The sequence below is a fragment of the Homarus americanus genome, unplaced genomic scaffold (genome assembly GCF_018991925.1).
Source record: "Homarus americanus isolate GMGI-L3 unplaced genomic scaffold, GMGI_Hamer_2.0 scaffold74, whole genome shotgun sequence".
Classification (NCBI taxonomy): Eukaryota; Metazoa; Arthropoda; class Malacostraca; order Decapoda; family Nephropidae; genus Homarus; species Homarus americanus.
Window position 1 is genome coordinate 5114203 of NW_024716951.1, and position 23694 is coordinate 5137896.

A 23694-nucleotide genomic window follows, 5' to 3' on the forward strand; every position below is an offset into this window, starting at 1 on the left:
TTTTCCTGAAAGTAGATAATTCATTTTTCCGAAAGTAGATAACCAACTTTCCCGGAAAGTAGATATTCCCAATTTTCTATGATACAAATTTCCCGTTTTCTATGATAATCTATCGCAAAATTAGGTAATATTTCGCCAAAAGTCGTCTATAATCTACTACCCCGAAAAGTCGATAATTCACTTTCCCTGAAAAGTAGATAATCTACTTTCCAGAAAAGTAGAATCAACTTTCTCCCGGAAAGTAGATATTTCCATTTTTTATGATACAAATTTCCTGCTTCTAAGATAATCTACTTCTGCAAAATTAGGTAATATTTCAAAAAAACGACAATTCATTTTCCCGAAAAATCGATAATCTACTTTCTCCCGAAAAGTAGATAATCTACTTTTCCGAAAGTAGATAACCAACTTTCCCGGAAAGTAGATATTCCCCCATTTTTTATGATACAAATTTCCGTTTTCTATGATAATCTACTTCGCAAAAATTAGGTAATATTTAAAAAAAAAAGTCGATAATCTACCCCCAAAAATCGACAATCTATACTTTTCCTGAAAATCGATAATCTACTTTCTGAAAAGTAGATAATCTACTTTTCCGGAAAGTAGATAACCAACTTTCCTGGAAAGTAGATATTTCCCATTTTTATGATACAAATTTCCTGTTTTCATGATAATCTACTGCAAAATTAGTTAATATTTCCCAAAAATCGACAATCTACTTCCTGAAATGATAATCTATTTCCCGAAAAGTAGCAGTAACTACTTTTTCCGGAAAGTAGATAACCAACTTTCCCGGAAAGTAGATATTCCCAATTTTCATGATACAAATTTCCTGTTTCTATGATAATCTACTGCAAAATTAGGTAATATTTCACAAAAAAAAGTCTATAATTTACTACCCCGAAAAAGCGATGCTGACCCATTTCCGAAAGTAGATAATCTACTTCCAGAAAGTAGATAACCAACTTTCCCCGGAAAGTAGATATTTCATTTTTATGATACAAATTTCCCGTTTATGATAATCTACTTCGCAAAATTAGGTAATATTTAAAAAAAGTCGATAATCTACTTCCCAAAAAAGTCGATAATCTACTTTCCTGAAAGAAAATCTACTTTTTCCGAAAGTAGATAACCAACTTCCGGAAAGTAGATATTCCCAATTTTCTATGATACAAATTTCCTGTTTCTATGATAATCTACTTCGCAAAAATTAGGTAATATTTCAAAAATCGACAATCTACTTTCCAGAAAAATCGATAATCTACTTTCCCGAAAGTAGATAATCTACTTTTCCGGAAAAGAAGATAACCAACTTCCCGGAAAGTAGATATTTACCATTTTTATGATACAAATTTCGTTTCTATGTTAATCTACTCGCAAATTAGGTAATATTTCACAAAGTCTATAATCTATCACTCCCGAAAAGTCGATAATCTACTTTCCAAAAGTAGATAATCTATTTTCCAGAGCAGATAACCAACTTCCCGGAGAGTAGATATTTCCCATTTTTATTTTCCTCTGTTTCTATGATAATCTACTTCGCAAAATTAGGTAATATTTCCAAAAATCTACTTCCTTTATAACTTCCGAAAAGTCGATAATCTACTTTCCTCGAAAAGTAGATAATCTACTTTTTCCGAAAGTAGATAACCAACTTTCCGGAAAGTAGATATATTCCATTTTTATGAGATACAAATTTCTATATTTAAAGTTCATAAATCTTTACTACCCTCTAAAGTCGATAATCTACTTTCCCGAAAAGTAGATAATCTACTTTTTCCAGAAAGTAGATAACCAACTTTCCCGGAAAGTAGATATTCATTTTTATGATACAAATTTCCTGTTTCTATGATAATCTACTTCGCAAAATTAGGTAATATTTCCTCAAAATCGACATCTACTTCCCTGAAAAGTCGATAATCTACTTTCCCGAAAGTAGATAATCTACTTTTCCGGAAAGTAGATAACCAACTTTCCGGAAAGTAGATATTTCCATTTTTATGATACAAATTTCCCGTTTCTATGATAATCTACTTCTGCAAAATTAGGTAATATTTCCCAAAATCGACAATCTACTTTCCTAAAAATCGATAATCTACTTTCCTGAAAAGTAGATAATCTACTTTTCCGGAAAGTAGATAACCAACTTTCCCGGAAAGTAGATATTTCCATTTTTATGATACAAATTTCCCGTTTTCGATAATCTACTTCTGCAAAATTAGGTAATATTTAAAAGTCGATAATCTACTTCCAAAGTCGATAATCTACTTTAGTAGATAATCTACTTTTTCGGGAAAGAATCAACTTTCCCAGAAAGTAGATATCCATTTTCTATAGCAGAAAACTTTCCGTTTCCGTTAACAAAATTTCCTGTTTTCGTCAGAATTTCCCGTTTTCTATGATCTAGCTTTTTCTGAAAAATTATATATATATATATATATATATATATATATATATATATATATATATATATATATATATATATATATATATATATATATATATATATATATATATTACGACCCTTGACCTCTAAGGGTCTAACAAAATCACAAATTCAACTTCTCTTTGTATTACAGGTCCAAGGAATAGATCCCACCAAAATCATAACCTCATTACTATGGGGTATATTGAAATACATGCAGTAGTTTTAATTACAGAATATATTATCAAACAAACAATAAAACAAATATATCAGTATGTACAAAAATAAACAAATACAAATTAAATCTGATCAAATAAATGATTCAACCGAGTGACAAAATAATGAACATAAACGTAAAGACTTATTTAGTCTACCTACCTCAAGGTATTGCCAAGTGAGATCATTCAAATCTTTTCGTGTACTTTATTCAGCATAAATTTCATTGTTTATCAGCTCTAAGTAATATTTCATTAGTTGTATTTATTATTACAATCAGTCCTCACTCCATACCTGGTCAGTGAGTTATTTTTATACAAGGGAATTTGTACAGTTACGGAAAAAAATCCAGGAAACTTTTTGATGGTATTCAGTGTTTGATATCTACGTTCATCAACAGTAAAATATGACCCAGAAGTAGATACCAAGATACTGCCAAATATCGAGGGAATTTTAGCCACAAGTGTATATCACAAAAATATGTACACAGTTCAAATTAACATATACAAACATGGCTGGTACAATAAACATATCAAATAAATGGGTAATATTTGCATTTAAAACTCCACACTAACAAAGAAAGCTGTCGTTACGTCTCAACATCCGTGAAGATTACCCAAGTCAGGTTTTCTCCCAGAATGAACTTGAATCGAGAGGCACAATAACTGACAACGGAACTAGACCTAATGCCTTCTGTCAAACCCTTGAGATCTCCTGCCCGTGCTGTCGACACTAGTACTGTACAGCTAGCCTGGCCCATTGTGTCGCCTAAGTCACTCATACTACATCTGGGTCACTCGTACTATATCTAGGTCACTCATACTGTATCCAGGTCACTCATACTGCACCTGGGACACTCGAACAGCACCTGATACTCTCTCGTACTGCTCCTGACACACTGGTTACTGCACCCGAGACACTCGTACAGCACCTGGGCCACTCGTACAGCACCAGGGACATTCGTACAGCACCTGGGACACTCGTACAGCACCTGGGACACTCGTACAGCACCTGGGACACTCGTACAGCACCTGGGACACTCGTACAGCACCTGGGACACTCGTACAGCACCTGGGACACTCGTACAGCACCTGGGACACCCGTACAGCACCTGGGACACCCGTACAGCACCTGGGACACCTGTACAGCACCTGGGACACCTGCACAGCACCTGGGGACACTGTACAGCACCTGGGAGCCACCTGCACAGCACCTTGGGACACTGTACAGCACCTGGGGACACCCGTGCTGTTAACCTGGGACACCTGCACAGCACCCAGACACCTGTACAGCACCTGGGGACACTCTCTGTACAGCACCTGGGACACTGCGGCCAGCACCTGGGACACTGTGGTGTCGGGTCTTTTGCTGCTCTGTGAGGGGTGACAAGCAGCTGTTAGTATGGTGGTCATATAATACACCTAAGAGAGACACACACACATGTACACAACACCCAGAACATGTACACTACAGACAGCACATGTACACAACACACACAGTCCTTCCCTCACTCCTACACAACACACACACACCCTCACTCCTACACAACACACCCTTACGCCTACACAACAAACACACACCCTCACTCCTACACAACACACACACCACTGCCACACAACACACACAGTCCTTCCCTCACTCCTACACAACACACACACACCACCCCACACAACACACCCTTACTCCTACACAACAAACACACACCCTCACCCTACACAACACACACACCCCCACTCCTACACAACACACCCCTACTCCTACACAACACACACACACACCCCCTCACCCTACACACACACACACACCCCTACCCTACACAACACACACACACACCTCACCCACACAACACACACCTCACCCTACACAACACACACACCACCCTACACAACACACCCATTCCCACACACACACACACACACCCCATTCCTTGCCACACAACACACACACACACCCTTACTTCCCACACAACACACACACACAAATTACCCCACACAACACACACACCCCCTCACCCCTACACAACACACACACCCTCACTCCCTACACAACACACCTTACTCCCACACAACACACACACACACACCCCCCTCACTCCACACAACACACACCCCACTCCTACACAACACACACACACCTCACTCTACACAACACACCCCTACTCCTACACAACACACACACACCTCACTCCTACACAACACACACACACCCCTCACCTCTACACACACCCCTACTCCTACACAACACACACACACCCTCACCCCTACACAACACACACACCCCTCACTCCTACACAACACACACACCTCACTCCACACAACACACACACCTCACTCCTACACAACACACCCTCACCCCTACACAACACACACACACACCCCTCACTCCCACACAACACACACACCCTCACTCCCACACAACACACACACCTCACTCCTACACAACACACACACACCTCACTCCCACACAACACACACACCCCACTCCCTAAGCACAACACACACACCCCCACTCCTTGGCCACAACACCACACACACACCCCCACTCACACAACACACACACCCTCACTCCACACAACACACCCTCACTCCTACACCCTCACTCCTACACAACACACACACTCCCTCACTCCTACACAACACACCCTCACTCCTACACAACACACACACACACACCCCCTTACTCCTACACCTCCTACACAAAACACACACCCTCACTCCTACACAACACACACACACCCCCTTGCTCCTACACAACACACACACACACACCCCCTTGCTCCTACACAACACACACACACACACGCACCCTCACTCCTACACGATCCCAGGTCAGTAGATAAACTTTTGATACACGGTTATAATCTGCTTTAGTATTTACATAACTTACCACTGACCTCTGTACGGCACAATTTCTTCCCGTCACGTCAGGTACACCGATTTATTTATGGCAGCCTCAGCATTCCATTACTCTTAGCTGTTTCTCCTGTGTAATTTGATGACGGTTCTTCATTTGGGACACCAAGTTGTAGTTTTCATCATCTCTTGGCAGGTTCATTCCTCTTGTTACCTATGAAATGAATATTCAATTAGCCCCCCAAAAAATAGTATATCTCTTGGGTATTTTGCAGTGTCAATTGAAATCACCCTTCCTTCATTCACTATCATTCATTAAATACACTTATTACCGGACTATTCTTCTTCTATTATAATGTTTCACTTTAAGTTTTGTATATATTTAGTTTACTCTTGTGGCCTCATACAAGTTATAACACAGAGTCTTTGTGCTGAAAATTACAGTAGTCCTCCGTCCTATCCAATCCTTCACACACACACGGCTGCTTCTGCTTCCTAGATGTTCCTTCCTCCTCATTTTAAGTTCATCCTCAGCGTGTCTTCTTCCTCCTATCACACTTTTTATATCTCGTTTCCCATTGTCTTTATTTGTTTCTTTTACCTGCAGTATCACCACCAAAATCACTTCCCCAGCACCACACCACCACCATAATTACTTCCCCAGCACTACACTACCACCATAATCACTTCCCCAGCACCACCACCACCACCATAATCACTTCCCAGCACCACACCACCACCATAATCACTTCCCCAGCACTACACTACTACCATAATTAATTCCCCAGCACTACACTACCACCATAATCACTTCCCCAGCACCACACCACCACCATATTCACTTCCCCAACACTACACCACCACCACCATAATCCCCCCACACCACCACTACAAGGGCGGGGAACACACTGCCACCATCATAAGGGCGGGGATTCTCTTCTTCTCCCTTATACTCTTATTTCGTACTTCTTTCTTTGTCTTAGTTCCTTCATGTGTTCTGTCTAAATATTTCGTTTCAAAGTTACTTCATACCTCTGACCTTTGATAGCATGGCGAGGGTTAGGGCACATGGATACTGTAATTCTGGTATCAAGTCACTTGGACAAAATAAAGGTGGATGCTGAGTGAAAATGAAACGGGCCTGGCGAATTTGTAAAGTTGATCTGCATAAACGAATTCGAGATTGAGCTTGCCAGGAGAGAGTGGAATAAACGCATTGACAACCGAGTACACCAAATGGACGGGACTTACGGAGAGGGAAAACGCATTCCTTCCTAGGGATAACTCACCAGTTATTCACATGTTTTGCGGGCGTGCAGTATAATAAGAATCATCGGCTTCAAACAGACCATCAGGCATTGTGACTATGACACAGCTCCCCCTTTCCCCAAGATTCTTATTATGCGGCAGCGCTCGCTAAACATGTACAGTAGTTACACGGATTCTTTAAATAACTGTTACCCTTTGTCATAGTTTCACAGTACATACAAACATAACACATCAGGACTATTACAGACATCTGGCACAAAAACGCATACAAAACAAGAACACACTGGTTACATACATGGGATAAACGGTAGTTAAAAAAAAAAATCTATCATCACTGACAACATTGAATAGGGAAACAAAATATAGGTAAATACACCAACATAGGAGAATAATGTACTGATATAGGAAAAGTATAAAGATGGGGTTACATACATAACAAAATTTTTTTTACACAATACACACTCTTGAGATACAGCTTCTCATATCAAGAAAGTTTTCATTGAGGAGATTGATCAAATGCTTACTGGACACCACTGAGATTTAACTTAGACTTCTCAAGCTAGGACATAGATAAGCGGACCCTATGGAGCGGAAGGAATGATTTGTTTGACTTTATTCCAAAAAGTCATGTCCTACTCGCGAGAGGCGGCAACATTCGAGGGATCCCTAGCGAGCGGAGACATTCCCAAGAATACAATGCAAAACGAAACGGTCCTTATGGGAACACAACCAAACCAAGAACTGTCTGTACTTATGGCATTAGCCATGTAGCGGAATCGGCGCCATGCTTCATGCCCGATCCTACTAAAACGTCACGATCACTACTCCTATACACAACAACAAGCCTAGCTAGGACTTAACACACAAAACTTGAGAACTCACAACTGGTATCTTTACTCAAACCAGTAACAGATACCCATCAGATGATTGCATAACTGCCAATTCATCTTCCAATCTCTATGTCTTTACTGCAAATTGACAATCCCTCTCTGGAAAAAAAAAATTCAAAAAAATTTTCAAAAAAAAAATGAAGAAAATAAAATTCACAAATACCTACATACTCACAAACATTCCCATTGCACCACATTTCACAACTCACATGGGCAAACAACATACTCACTTTCCACAACTTATTGATGCAAGGCAACAACACATTCTCTCACTTTCCAGTTGTATATCCAAATTGCAACACAAATATCCAAAACATAACTCTTCACCATGCACATCAACAACCAATGCAGTCCAGTTTAAAGGTCTACAACCCTTTAAAGATATCTCGGCATCACTGATGCCAGTGTCTCACATAACTAGTAAGAGAGGCATTCCTTACTCTTCTTCCCTTCTGGGCCTCCCTGCCCATCAGGCCATTCACCTGATGAAACAACTGGTGGTGAGACTTGGGTGTCATTCCTGAGAATGAATATGTCTCCACCCACATACTTCTCAACTCTACACATCAACTTATCGGACACAGGTTCTGAGCTGGCTGCCCTGAACTGTCATCTTGCGACGGCCATCATGCCTGGAGGTCACCACAACTCACTGCAACTACACAACACGGGCACAGTGCACACCTTCAAATACAATCGGATTACTGCCTAACTGACCTTCTAATACACAAAAACACTTGAAACACTGCTCAAATTATTACTCACCCCCCTAGTGATAATACTGGATATGTGAACTTTTACTTTAGGGCGTCACTGATTAATACACGAGGAAAACCTCGCTGTACTCTTTTCCACTTTTCAAGACACACATTCTGTGCACACTCATAGCAAAGGTACTTGTTATTGACAATCTCTGTATGGTGCAACACTGTATGAACTCTTCCCGAATTACACTGTACTCTAGAAAATCAACCAACTTTAAAGAGAACCATAGACATTTCCATTACTGAGAGTCATGCTCACAAAAATAATTGATACTTCTTTACGAGACTGTCCCCTCGGTACTCAACAAGTATTCACTGTCTTTTCAATTGCATGATTTTAACACTGATCACTTCACAATGTACTCTGTTGTACTCACAATTGGGGGTCCTTGCATGTATTTTCAACAATCCATTTTCAAAGATTGCATTCTTTTATAGATGTCCATATCACCACAGAGTCCTCAACCCATCAATGCAAATGCTGAAATTATACATGTATTAGTTCTCAAGTAATCATAAAATACACTTACTGACAATGCCTGTAAGTCTACACTGCTAGAAACTAATGCCCTTTGCACTAAAATTATAAGCTAATAGAAACAACACAAAAATACATTACACTAGGTAATATAACACTAAACTTGTGTTATACCAATAAATTCACTTATCAAAACTGACGTCAACTGAGAACTCAAACACTTCCAAGTGAAACCACAACAATTTCATCCAATAAATGTCACAATTACAAATAACACTACGTTACATAACCTTAGTACAATTATGGCCTTCCGGTGACACTCAGAACTGAACACTGCCCACAACACTCTTATCACGGCAGATGTTCACCGCTCGCTCATTGTCTGTAAATATCAAAGTATTAACTCAAGTGGTCACAACAGTTGCTATGGTATCAGTGTAGGAAGGCACCCAAAAATGTTACCTTGGTATACAACAAACACTTTCCTGAGATTTCACAAAAAGAACAAAAAAACTATAAGTTAGGTAGGTGACCTTTGTTTTTCAGACACTTCAATACTCTTGAGCATTTCATGTTTCCGCACAACAGCATTACAAGTACTGTACACTTTACTTTAAACAATTTCTATTTTTCTTGAGGCAATTGTACTAACCTAACTTCAAGTAAAGTATTTACCTTGAACTGTTATTTCAATTTCTCCGCAAAACCACCCAAAAAAAAATTTGCACGCTTCCTTGACTCTGTTTCCACTAAACAAAATTAGTACCCAATGAAATAATTAAGTTCCTACTTAATTAGCGCAGAATTACATACCATACTGTACACTGGAAAAAATACAGAACAAAATTATTAGCAATCTGAAATATTCATTAGTTACAGTGAAATGGTTATTAGGTAGTTGTACAGAGAAATGGTTATTACAAATCACCCTAAAAAAAAAATACCCACAGTATCACATTTATTCCTCCCAACCTGATACCGTGTAAATTACATCCCACCGCTGCCACCATTATAAGGACGGGGAACACACTGCCACCATCATAAGGGCGGGGATTCTCTTCTTCTCCCTTATACTCTTATTTCGTACTTCTTTCTTTGTCTTAGTTCCTTCATGTATTCTGTCTAAATATTTCGTTTCAAAGTTACTTCATACCTCTGACCTTTGGTAGCATGGCGAGGGTTAGGGCACATGGATACTGTAATTCTGGTATCAAGTCACTTGGACAAAATAAAGGTGGATACTGAGTGAAAATGATACCCCTAATATACTCTAAGAAATGGTTTATTAATATGAAATTAAATTAGGTAAAAGATGTCATTAACATACAACTACAAGCCTCAACTCCTTGGCTTTACTTATCTGCCATCCCAATCAGATACTCTAGCTTCCCACAACATTACTGGTGGTACATTACATTACATACAGCTACAAGACAAACTTACATATGGTACCTTCACTAGACTGTTGTTAGTACATATGCAGGATGCACTCACAACACAACACAACACGTTAATAATGATACTAACAAATTTTATATGGGTTCACTACCCAACATGGAATAATTATTTCCAATTAATTATCCCCAATCGTATACAACAAACACTGTGGACCAAATAACTGTACGGAGTGTCCCAGGGTAGAACACTGGCGTCTCAACAAATGAAGACCGCTGTTATGGTCGGTTGTAGTCTGACATGTGGCGAGAGTCTGGGGTCCAGCCCCACGATGCAGATTGGAGCAGTCAATCCTGCCGAATCAGCGACATCGTCCACTACAGCTAACTGTTAGGTATCCACCGACCCCGGGCAGCCGGTGGGGTGTTCAAATAACCCACACACTGGATCTGGGATAAATTTGGAAGTCGTCAAAGGAAGAGGTGATGATGATTCAATCACAAACAATCTTTCGTCAAGCAACGACAGACGACATTTACGTTATAGTACTTCCCACACTGGATAAATGACAATTTCACTGTTACAACATGAACACAGATATTCACTAAATTGACTAAGTCAAACTGAATGACTATATCGGCAGGGAACACTGGCTTACATACCTGGGATAAATTGCAGAACGTCAAAGGGAGGGCTGTTCCTCCTTCTCACATAGGTTTATATACACCGTGAGTTGCCAGAGGTGGCTACTCACGCAATGACAGAAATTACATTCAAATCAACTGCTACACATTCAAAGATGACCCTCAGTTGACACGGGCCTGGCGAATTTCTAAAGTTGATCTACCTAAACTAATTCGAGATTGAGCTTGCCAGGAGAGAGTGGAATAAACGCATTGACAACCGAGTACCCAAAATGGGCGGGACTTACGGAGAGGGAAAACGCGTTTCTTTCTAGGGATAACTCACCAGTTATCCACATGTTTCGCGGGTGTGCAGTATAATAAGAATCATCAGCTTCAAACAGACCAGCAGTCATTGTGACTATGACACCACCACCATAATCACTTCCCCCACACCACAATCAGTTCCACCAAATCCTCATTTCCTGATAATAATGAGACCTACAAATCTCTTTCTTTTTTTGTGTAATTCGTACCTATGAAAATTATATAATTTTATATACATCAATTAATTATAATTCAATATATTCAAGCCATTTTTTTTTCAAAAATATATTAAGTCGACTCCATCGTTAGAGCTGGCCCAGTGTGTGACAGGTGCAGGTCTTCTGTCCTGCAACTTGTCCACACATTACCCCGAGTCGTCCAGACACCGTTTGTAACACCTGTTGAATTATTAGTATTAGTTTACAATACCTGTTGAATTATTGCATTATATGGTAATTATTGATGAGATACCCGCCGTGGATTTTTTATATTAGATGATTTTAAAAACAATGCAATTTCACTGTTTTGTAGTGGATAATGCCGTAGTTAGGGCAAATGTGCTAAAAATTGGTTATTTAAAAATTAAATATAACCTAACCTAACCTAACCTAAGTTGATAAGGCAAACAAGTGGCAGATGCTTTGTTAGAAGACCTCACCAACCTAACCAAACTTCCTACCCTTGGGGCTCCACCCCCGGATTCCCCCAGCATATTAAACAGAAAGAACTTACTATAATATGATGTAATTTTTACGTTTTTTTTTTTTGGTGAACATGAGTGCGGCTCAAACATACACCGAGCATAGGACAAAATCGATTTATCGCTGCAGAAGACAAAGTAGTGCCACTAATGCGAGCCGAAGGGCCTAAATATCTACCAAACAAAGCATTTTTCCCAAAATCGAATATCATATCAGAACTCCCCAATGAAAATATAGAAAGAAGAGAAACATCAAAACAAGTAATCCGCAGCCTGGTATCTTACCCAATGAAAATATAGAAAGAAGAGAAACATCAAAACAAATAATGTGCAGCCTGGTATCTTACCCAATATTAACCCAATTTATTCATATACCTGTAAGTTTTATCATGTACAGTCAAGTTATGTATATTCCTCACCACCACCACAATCATTTTCCCAGCTCCACCACAATTGTACTAACCACGGTTATACGTGTTAGTTAATGTAAAATCAGATGATTCATATTGCGCTCAATAGGCCTTAAAACATGTAGCTATAACTTCTGTATCGAGTCCCCCACCCCCCCAGTCGAGTCATCAGTTTTCCCACCGCTTCAGTACGCCTGACACCTCACATGACGTTGGGAGATTTGAATTTGAGAGTGACTGTATACGTGTAACATTAAGTTGGATATGTCTTTTTACTTTACCTAACTTTATAGACGGTGTAATTTTACGTTTTTTGTGAACGTAAGAGCAGGGTACGCTTAGTCTCGTGGTGACTGCAGATTTACGTTAATTTCTTACGTGAATTTAATTTATCGGTTAATATTCATTTTCGACGGAAGTGATATAAGAAAAGGTTGTTCCTATTGACAAAATATAACTCATGGTAAACACAAAATTGCTCTAATCGAGTTGTGTCTCAAACTGTAATAATACCAGACCATACAAATTCCTCATTACGTAATGAATATAAAATTACCTATTTTTGTATACATCAAGTAAGAGTTGGCCCCGAGTCTGACAGGTACAGGTCCACTATATTATAACTTGTCCACACACATTACCCCTAGTCGTCCATACACCGTTAACATTACCCGTTGAATTATTATTATTAGATTACATACCTATATAAATTGTTACGGACGGACAGTCAGGTGAAGTATATTCCTCAGCAGCACCACGTAAACACTTCCCCCAGTACCACAGGGCATTAGCACCACCATCTCTTCCCTAGCACCCCCACAATCACTTCTCCAGCACCACTACTTCTTCCTTAACACCCCCACAATCACTTTCACAGTGGCCTAATCACTTTCCAGCACCACATAATTCCTCAGTGTTATACATCAATCGCTTCCTCAGTAGTGATTACACGTGTTGAGGCGAGACAGAGTAGGTCAGTCCAGTGAGCCTCTGTAGCGACGTGGTCCGGTCCGGTCCCTCAAGATGCAGGATAGTTGTGTTGTTGTGAGCTGGCGAGACCGTATCTGCCTCCAGCGGCTTCATTCTCAAGTTTACTGAAGTTTCGAAGCGCCGCACTTCAACTTTTGAATCATTATCCAGACAGTAACACTCTTGAGCCTGAGCAGTATGTATCAAGACAAAATACGTATTGGTTTACACATTTAAAAGATTCTGACAAACTGGACTCACAGCCCCATGACTCCTGATTCGGAGGTTCATTTATGAAATGATTCGAATCTTTTGTGTTTCATGAGACCTTAAATATGGCGTCATGGGTGGGCGGAGCTTAGAAACAAGGTGTTGGATTATGTATTTGCCGTTGTGTTTGTTTGTGGTAACCATTAACACAATGATAATAATTATCATAAAATACCTAAATCAATTATAGAATTAGGTAATGTGTACATGATCTTCACTTTTAAATATATATTCATTGACATATCCGTATTTATTTACCAGCGGCATTTTATAAGTGTCTAGTGTTGGTGATGGAGGTGGTGGAGATGGTAATGGTGGGGGTGATAGGGTGGGGGTGAGTGTAGGTGGTGGTGGAGGTAGGAGGAGGGAATGTCTTGTTGACTATTATACGTCTTTTAAAATGTTAGAATTAACAGAAATGGGAAGCGTTTTGGGGATCTTGTTATGTGACAATGGATGGGTTAGTAATTATAAGAAAAAGAAGTAAATTAGAATAAAGATGCCAATGAAAGAAAATAATTGACTTTTTTTCTTATTTAATATGATAAAACGTATAACATCTTCTAGGAGAGGAATTTTTAAGCGAATACATCGTGATGAAATTAGTGAGTGAAGTCTCATGACCTAGGTGGCGTACAACAGGAGGCGGGAGGAAGGGCAGAGGGGGTCAATGCCACACTACGATGGGTTCTCTTCCCCTGACGACGATAAATAACGCGTGAATCTTGACATCTTAAAACGATCTAGGAGTAATTGTCTTTGATGAAGTTCGCCAGGACTAAGACGCCCGCCATGGTCTCTTCTCCGGTAGGGATGATCTGGTCTTCAGGAAGCAGGAAGCCAAATTCACCTTTGTCGCGGAGTTCAATGGTGTAGGAGTACTTCGCGTCGACTACAGCCTTGGCCCAGTCAGCAGAGCCACCAGAAGCTGGCCCTGAGGAATATGGTGTCAGGTTATAGTGTAGGTTAGGTGAGTGATACAAGGTAAGCTTAGATTAGTATAGGTTAAGCTGAGTTAGCTGAGGATGGACTATACGGTAGGCTTTCTCGTTTACGTCAGGTTACTTAAGCTTAGGTGAGCTGATGCAATGCTAAGCTTGGTTAGATTGGACCCAGTAAATGTTTCTCATCTTAATCTTAGTTGTCCTTAAAATGTAAAGCCATGACTAACGAGATCTAAAACAAGTCGTCGAAATGTCGAAATTTTGATAATTAATTCTGATTATTAAGTGTCCCATATCAATTAGCATAATTATCAAAACGTTATTATGTAAGGTTTAATGACAATTAATTATCAAAATATCAACATTACGACCACAGATCCTGAACAACTAGAGTAGACAGTTCAGTAAGAAGATGAGACCTTACCGCTGAGGGCACAGGACCCGGTCTCATACACCTCCCCGTGGACAGCGGTGACGGCTTCGACGATGGAGTGAGCGAGATCGTCCTGCCCAGGCGAAAAATCCGCTTAATGTTAGATACTATTACTACTGCGAATAATAATAAATAATAATAATAATAATAATAATAATAAAGGACCCTGGAGGTGCATCAACAAAAGATCTATATCCTGTACATGAAAAACTAACTTAACCCGAAGTTTAAGGGTGTTTTAGATTAGGCCTACACTAGATCTGATTAGTTAATATTGCCACTTCTCTTCCCAACGAATTAAATGTTTATCCTCACCAAATCCGTCCAGTCATCCGGGAGGTCGGTAGTCCAGCACCAGGGAGACGACCACAGCTGGGAGTACGAGTGGAAGCTCAGGTAAGCGTCTATATAGTCACTATACTTGATGATCTCGTCGCGAACATTCCTCATCTCCACCTCAGAGAAGGGCTCACTACCCGCGTATTCCTCCGAGCAAGGGTCGTCTGAAGCGCCAACCTCTGGTGTGGGAAAAAAAGGTACTAACAGACCTGAGCAGACTAAATATAAACACGATATCTTTTAATGCTATTGTAAGATGCTAACTTTTGAATTTTGGCTTTTATTTGTAATTTATATGGAAATAAATGTCTTAATTTATCAACTAACCCATCCAGTGAATGTCCCAATTCCTGTTAGCGTCGACACCGTAGCAGTTCTGTGGAGAGTTGGTCTTGGAGCGAGTCTTACGCCACAAGCGGTCCTGTTGAGGGTAGACGAGGGTTGAATTAGTCTACGGTCAGGTGATGTTAATCTAGTGTAAGGCTAATTAGGTTAGGTTAAAGTTACGGCAGGATATTTAGGTTAAGTTAGAATAGCTTAAGTTTGTTCTGTTCAGCTAGTTAAGATAACTTAGATTAAGGTAGCATTAAGTTAGGTTAGTAAGGTTAGGTAAGCTGAAGATTTTTCCGTGGGTCTGTCTGTCATGTCTCTGGATCATCGAGAGACAACAGTGATGATGATCTACAGTTTCCAATTCCGAGGGAAAAGTATGTTTCAGCTTACAATTTTCGGCGTTTTCGGCCAAAAAAAATAGATTAGGTTGAAAATCTCAGTAAGTGTGTTCCTGAGTGTGCCGATTACGAAAATATGGTACACGGTTCGATTGCGGGATAATTGAGTCTTTCAACGCTAATTATTTGCTAACTATGGGTTTCCCGGGTGCGATTTTGGTGGTTTTGTGTTATTCTGGATGTATTTCAGTAGTTAAGTCCCTTAAAGGTGAGACATGTGCCATGACCAGATATTAGGGCCAGGTGTGAGGGCTAGGTGTGTGCCAGGTGTGAGGAGGTGTGAGGGCTAGGTGTGTGCCAGGTGTGAGGGCTAGGTGTGTGCCAGGTGTGAGGGCTAGGTGTGTGCCAGGTGTGAGGGTCAGGTGGCAGGAACACACAGGTACTCACAGTAGTATAGGTGTAGTAATAACCATCTGGGTTGACGATTGGCATGAAGTAGAAGTTGACGTTTGAGAGGAGGTCATCATAGGTCTCCTTCTTGGTCACCAGCTGGTCTATGATGTAGGTTAGTACCGCAGGGGAGATCCACTCACGGCCCTCCAGACCTGCCGGGGGGAAGGTCACGGTACATTACACACACACACAGTCTCAACTTTATCACAACAATAGGGAGAAAAATTGGGCACTTCTAGAAAACCTTCAATCTTAAGAAATGTAAACAGTTGTCGATTTACGTGAAGATTAGACACCCGAGCTTATTTTACCGAATGATTAAACACCTTATCGCTACCTGGGGGTTAGATTAGGTTAGGTCCAGAGTAAACACAAGATACAATGTTTTCTGTGATCCACGAACACCTCCAGACGAAATTATGGTTTACTGCATTAGTTTGACGACCTGTTTGGCTACTTCAGACTCTTACTACAACACACTGAGCCTACTAGGAACCCAAGAGAGAAGGTTCACTGTGAGTTGATCGAGAGGCCAGGGGTGTTACACTCACCTCCCTCCAGGAAAATTATGGGTTTGTTGACACCTTTCCCAAGTTTGAGGAGCTTCATGTCGTGTTGCTGGTAGCTCTTGCCAACGTTTTCCACCGTGCACACATCCGGGTGATCCTTGGCCACCGTGTCCATCCACCCCATGATCTGTAAACAACACATGGCAGAGGAGTGTCTGCTTCATGTTTCTATCATATTTCTACCTCCATTCTCTCTCTCTCTCTCTCTCTCTCTCTTATTCTGTTCCCAGATAAATGCGGCAGAGGTCAAGTTGAGAAAGAAAACAGATGAAGAAACGAAATTAATAAAATATAGCAACACAAACGTACATGTGATAGAAGCTAACAATAAAAAAGATGAAGAAATAGACGAAGATAACAACACACCTCGTCGTACTCGTGGTAGGAAGTCCAGTCCATAGTTCCCGGGGCACTGGCTCGGGCAGCGTCCCGGGCAGCCTTCTCCTGAGCCACCAGTCCCCCCACGTCACTAATCATGGTAGTAAACTTGAGGCCAACTTGTGTGAGAGTTTTCTTCAACACTGGCAGCTGGAAGGCCGGAGCCATGATGTCGACTGGGGAGCCTGGGGGAGGAGGGATGACGGGGGACAGTGACGTAGTTCCCGCCGTAACTTATAACAGCAGCAGTAAACATCATTACACAGGACAGAGGGTGAAGGGGAGGACTGTAAAGTGGACTCACCGACAACTCGAGGCTCCGTCCAGAAATCGTAGAGATCTTGGAGGTGGAGAGCCTTCAGGTAGTGCACCTGCGCCGCCTCCTCTGGGGCCACCCGCAACACCTGCGCCCTGAACAACAACACCACCACAATGAACTTATCGCCCCTATAACAAATTTCAAGATTCCTGAGAGTGGAATTCTAAAGGGTTGGCCCCCCAGTGGTAGCCTACCATCCCCAAAGGTGGAACTTCCTCAATAAAAAATCTGAATTATTGACATTATTGGTGACGGTTGTTGTTCTACACAAAATATCTTTGAAGTTGTCGATAACTTATATTATAGAGGTCTCTGATGTACAAGTATCACCTCTGCCTTAATGTCTTGTTTGAGTCGAAGTAATTCATTATAGTAATTAAATGAAGATGACGAGTTAATACAACTACTGCTGCGGAGGTTGAACTATCAGGGACGGTTAAGAGACACACACAGCTTACCCGTGCAGGTTGGTGTGCAGGCCAGGGAGGGCGGCGCCCACCACTAACACACATGACAACACCACCAGAGTCCTCATGACGCAGAGCACCTCCCCCTTCCGAGTCTCCTTATATCCCCAGCCTTTACACTCCGGTCACACGCTCCGCCCACCATGCCCCACTGTTGTCAATGCCTTAGAACACAGCTCTCGTGAGACTGGGAGCCACGCCACCTGCCATAGTTGAGAGGTGTGAGGAGGGGAGGGGGGTGCTGCTGTATCTTCCCTTAAACACCTGTAGTCCAATAACAAGTTCTCCTGAATGAATAAAATGCCAAAGACTCAGTGTGTATTGTAAAGTAGGAGGAATGGAGGGAAGTTAATCCCAAGAATATTCGTCGTCTGCCTTCATCCACCTTGTATTAGCAGTGAACACCGAACAGATCACAGTATTTACATAGTTCCCCTTTCTTTCCCTTATAGTTAATGTTTGTCACCCTATAAGTGGTTTCAATGTTTGTGTTCTCTGTCCAGCAACGCCAAGTGTCTTGCCTCCAGCCTGTGAACCAACAGACTGTGTATCCTCCCACATGCTGCAGTCCGAAGGTAGTCTCCTGACTCTCACGTTCGTTTAACTGTCAGTGACTTCAGTATACCTGGCCATTTTGATGTTAGAATTTACTCTCTCATTTTCCTACTTTATGTATCTAATCCTCTCCCTCCTTCCTGCCTGTCTCTTTCATTTTCAGTAGATTTCAGTTTCTTTACTCCTTATATTTCCCGCGTCCGTCTCTACACGTTCGGACCTTAACAAGTTCAAACCTTCCTTACCGAGTCCCCAATAAGTGTGGTAGGTATCTTAGACGAAGAACACTGAACACTAAGCTCTAAATACTGAAAACTCGTGAATAAAAAAACGATTAATTTGTGGGGGGGTTTTCTCTCTTGCTTTCCACCATCACCAAGACCCTCCTTTGGCTTCATGGGATACGTCGTGTGTGTGTGTGTCTGTCGCTAGAGATGTCCTTCATGTATGTCTTAAGAGCCATAGAGAATATAAGAAGGAAACAATTAATTGGTTTCTTGTGCTAGGTTATGGAGTCGATTTGTTGTGTTTGTTTACCTGTGCTTTTGTTTACCTGGTCTGTTGTTTTCCTGTACTGCTGAACTGGTGTGATTATCTCAACCAAACTTAACCAGAAAAACTAAACGCCATTCTCGTCTCTCCTATTTAAGTCCTTTGTTGTCTATTAAAAACAAAAGCACATCAAGAGCAGATTTACTAACAATAAATTTTTTTGTCTTTATAAGATTTATTTTTTCATCTTAAGTACATTCAGAATTAATCAAGTGCATTTAGATTCTTTTTAAGGAGACAAAGGATAAAGTGTTATTAAACTTTATTTGTATTAAAGGTTTATAGCATAATTTATTAATGTTTAAGTCATTTTAGTCATTAATCGTCTCCTAAATAACACAACGACGATAAAGGTGTTAATTACAGATGTGGCTTTAATTACAGGTGTGACTTGAATTTCAGGTGTGGTTTTTTATTGGCTGTAAGTGTCCTTGATGAAGTTTGCAACGACCTTAACAACTTCGAATGACTTCTGTTGGGATGATCTGGCCAGCGGGGAGGAGGAGGAAGCCGTACTCGCCAGTGTCACGGAGCTCGATACAGTACGAATACTTCACCTTAGCGACACCATATGTCCAGTCATCTGAACCTTCTGCTGTAGCGGCTGTAGACGAGAGTTGACTGATAATGATGTGATAACGGTATGGGTGTGTATGTGTTAGTTCTGTCAGCTAGACATGAGACAACACACAACCACTAGATAGTAAAGTAACTGTACTCACAGATCACGTTGGTTGAGAAGCCCACCTCGTACTGCGCCCCGTACATGGCGGTGAAGGTCTGTGTAGCGGTCAGGCCTGTGTAGCGGTCAGGCCTGTGTAGCGGTCAGGGCCAGGTCGTCCAAAAGGGATAGATTGTGTATTTCAACCATGACATCTTCTCTCATTATCTAGGAATGAAATAGATTATACTTTTCATATTTTAGTTGAACTTTCGACTCTCAATTTATCATTAGTTTTAACCAATAAGTATAGTAGTATTGTCATCCTCCTCTGGGTGTTTCTGATGGCTGACCAACACAACAATACCCATGACGAGTTTTATATTGTGGTAGATCATCTAACTTGGCTACATTGAACACATAAATCATTATCTTAGTGTGTGTGTTGTGGCCTCGAGCTGTGAGTAAGTATCAGCTGGCACAAACACAGCAACACGTTTGTCTTCTTATGAACTTGACAAACACATTTGAGGAATCGCACTTCACCTTCTCTTGTTATGGTCTCCACCTGAGGTTCCTTATGAGGGACTCACCAAGTCCTTCGAGTCGTGAGGGAGTTCAGCCCCAGGGATACATCCACATCTGGGAGTACGAGTGGAAGGTCAGGTAAGACTTTATGTTGGCGGCACGACTCTCATCTCCACCTCAGAGCACGGCACCTGGCCAGCATACAGTTCGGAGCAGGGATCGTTTGAGGCGCCCACTTCTGTTAGAGAGGTGAAGAAAATAATATATATACTTACTTAACACTCTAAAAGCCCTTGGAGGATCATTATAAGCACCATCATTGTAGTGTTCACGTAGTTACAGGTAATAAGAAGCGGTTACGAACCATTCCAGTGAAGCTTCAGTTTCTGTTAGGGTCAACACCCCGGCAGCCGAAGAATGAGTTACTGGGGGAGCGAGTCTGGCGCCACAGACGGTCCTGGTGACACTTTACACAACTATTAAGCAGATCAACAACATCCTGCAGTGGTTAGTGAGTTTTTCTGGCCCTCGATGGTGTACTACAATCTCGTCCCAGTTGTCAGTTTACACTAACCTTAGGGGGACCCACCACCAGGGGCACCCACCAATTTCGATTCATTCTCCTGGTAAAAATCAATCAATAGATCCTGATAAACTTGTCAATGACTCGTTAATACGTGTCCCTGTATGTGATAAGACTCAACCACAACTCTCTTAAAGAAATACAAAATAAACTACTGTACCTCCATCCTGTACTGTCATATTACAAACAGTTCTCTTAATGATAAACTAACCAAGTGTTGACTGATTTGATGAAGTATTTACATAAGTCAGGCATCTCAACTAATTTAAGACTGCCAAAGTATTTTCCTGTGGACAGTCATGTGTTAGCGTCGTCTTGCTCGCACAACTCTGGCGTTACTCACATTAGTAAAGGTGTAGGAGTATCCGTCAGGGTTGATGATTGGCATAACGTAGTAGTTAGCGTTAGAGAGAAGGTTGTTGTAGTTGTCACTCTTGGTCACCAGGAAGGTCACCACCGCCGGGGGCACACCTGTTGACACGCCAGTACCTCTCCGCCCTGCACCACCAATTCTGTGCCACTTCTTTGGCGTGAAACAATATGACACAAAGGACGATGGATTTTGACAACCCTACTGTGACAACATGAGTCGTATTGATCATTTCGTTGACTGAAGCTATAAAAATAATATTTGCATTAATTCTCCACACCGTGTTTATCTTACCTCCGTCAATGGAGGTGATAGGCTAGTCGTCACCGCCTCTCACAAGGTTCAGGAGTTTCATGGTGCGGCCCTCGTAGCTCTGACACACGTCCTCCACACGGCACAGCTGAGGGTATTCTTTTGCCAAGGTGTCCAGCCACGCCATGATCTGTACGGATAGATCGACGTAAACAATCAGTCATTTTACCATCCTCCTGTCTGAGGGTTGGCGAGTATGGCCCCCCACTCCAAACGTTTCCGGGACCCACATTTCAATCTCAATCATCCATCCTCGTCTCTACTTTTATCTTGCTCTCCTCCATTTAACTTCAACCGTTAATATCTCTACATATGCAAATTCTCCTTAAGGCCAAGACAGAGTAACTGTCTGTGTGTATGTAGCCTCTCCCCACCACGTTGATAGAAACACTGAACAAGTCAATAAGAGCCTCGGTGATGGTGGACGTTGCCGGGCTAAGAAACAAAGTATCGTACTGTCAATGAATTCCTTTCAACTTATACCTCGTGTGATAACGTGAGTAAACCTCTGTCGTGCTATGGACTTCATTCCTCTTTATGAGTATGATTTCAAACTTGTACCTGAAGATGGATGTTTCATAGTTGCTGAAGAGAAGAGTAATAAAGACTTATACGCCTGGCAACGTCGTGTAGATCTTCTCAGCTGACTCCAGTAGCCAAACACGATGACCAGAAAATTAAACACAAGTCTTACCATAACACACATACAGCCACACCATCCTTAGGCCAAATCTCACTTACTTATCCTCGGTGGCTTGTATATAACATTCATGCTTCAGTCTCGCTGTACCATTCCTACTACACCGTCAAGGTAGGTAGGTAAGACTGTGTTACTAAGACGAAGGAAAAGACGAAAACTGAATAAAGGCAAAACGCTAACTTTATCACTCATGGTAAGAGGTCCAGTCTATGATCAGAGGCCCACTGGCTCGGGCAGCGTCTCGGGCAGCCTTCTCCTGAGCCACCAGTCCCCCCACGTCACTGATCATGGTAATAAACTTGAGGCCAACTTGTGTGAGAGTTTTCTTCAACACTGGCAGCTGGAAGGCCGGAGCCATGATGTCGACTGGGGAGCCTGGGGGAGGAGGGATGACTGGGGACAGTGACGTAGTTCCCGCCGTAACTTATAACAGCAGCAGTAAACATTATTACACAGGACAGAGGGTGAAGGGGAGGACTGTACAGTGGACTCACCGACAACTCGAGGCTCCGTCCAGAAGTCGTAGAGATCCTGGAGGTGGAGAGCCTCCAGGTAGTGCACCTGCGCTGCCTCCTCTGGGACCACCCGTAACACCTGCGCCCTGAACAACAACAACAACACCACAATGAACTTAACACATGAACTCTTTTCTTCTATAACAAATGTCAAGAGTAACGTACAGTATATCTCAACCACAGATAATAATAAATAACACCTAAAACAATATATACCAGCAACTGTAACCAAACTCGTCCATAACTCACCCCCGGAGGTCAGGCCAGGCAGCACCACACACCACCACCACAATCTTCATGTTAGGAAGCATACCTCACTTCTCACTCGTCATCATATATATACTCAAACACCTCATCCTCTACCCCCCCCCCCCCTGTCTCTTGGTGTTATTAAATACTCTCAAAATAAAAAGAGACATAATACTAACTAATGATAACGAGTTTTTTTTTGGGGGGGGGGGGGTTCAAGCATGGGAGTTACCTTCAATCATAACACCTGTGTACGTCTCTTGAGTGTTGGTCGGTGCAGGTAAAATATCTATAAATATTAGTCATGTTATTTACCTCACCTTATAGTTCCGGTCCCGCCCAAACTGACGTGACTGATTCATAGAAACTGAATTAATGTACTTTTATCACCTGCATTACCTGTTGTCGTTTAGATTAAATACAGTACAGGTGTTCATACTATCTACACCTGTCTAGCTTTACCTTTTAATCTGGATGTTACCGACGATAAATTCACATGAGAAGGATG

General features: G+C 41.5%; 1 protein-coding gene and 1 pseudogene across 2 annotated transcripts; both read right to left on the bottom strand.

The window, feature by feature from the left end:
* Positions 1-14107: 14107 nt before the first annotated feature.
* On the bottom strand, positions 14108-18267 carry LOC121858694 (carboxypeptidase B-like). Of its 2 annotated transcripts, XM_042355274.1 has the most exons (9): positions 18153-18267; positions 17680-17786; positions 17364-17560; positions 16980-17124; positions 16423-16580; positions 15632-15725; positions 15281-15483; positions 14957-15038; positions 14108-14522 (listed from the first exon to the last, which is right to left on the bottom strand). In XM_042355274.1, exons 1-9 carry the CDS (start codon positions 18227-18229, stop codon positions 14332-14334), a joined length of 1254 nt encoding a protein of 417 aa, XP_042211208.1. In that variant the 5' UTR covers positions 18230-18267; the 3' UTR covers positions 14108-14331. The 2 variants fall into 2 exon arrangements, with proteins under 2 accessions (XP_042211208.1, XP_042211209.1); XM_042355275.1 differs by lacking the exon at positions 17680-17786 and having other exon boundaries at positions 18153-18216.
* Positions 18268-19561: 1294 nt separating this feature from the next.
* LOC121858571 lies at positions 19562-23205 on the bottom strand (annotated as a pseudogene).
* Between the last annotated feature and the right edge of the window lie 489 nt (positions 23206-23694).

Bases quoted from the DNA above. Each gene is read 5' to 3' on its own strand.
- LOC121858694 (XM_042355274.1), bottom strand. From the start codon at position 18,229: ATGAGGACTCTGGTGGTGTTGTCATGTGTGTTAGTGGTGGGCGCCGCC. The intron at 15,484-15,631 runs GTTAGTTGATAA...TTCCCACACCAG, and splicing joins TTGGGACATTCACTGGATGG to AGGTTGGCGCTTCAGACGAC. The intron at 15,039-15,280 runs GTGAGGATAAAC...TCGCCTGGGCAG, and splicing joins CGGATGACTGGACGGATTTG to GACGATCTCGCTCACTCCAT.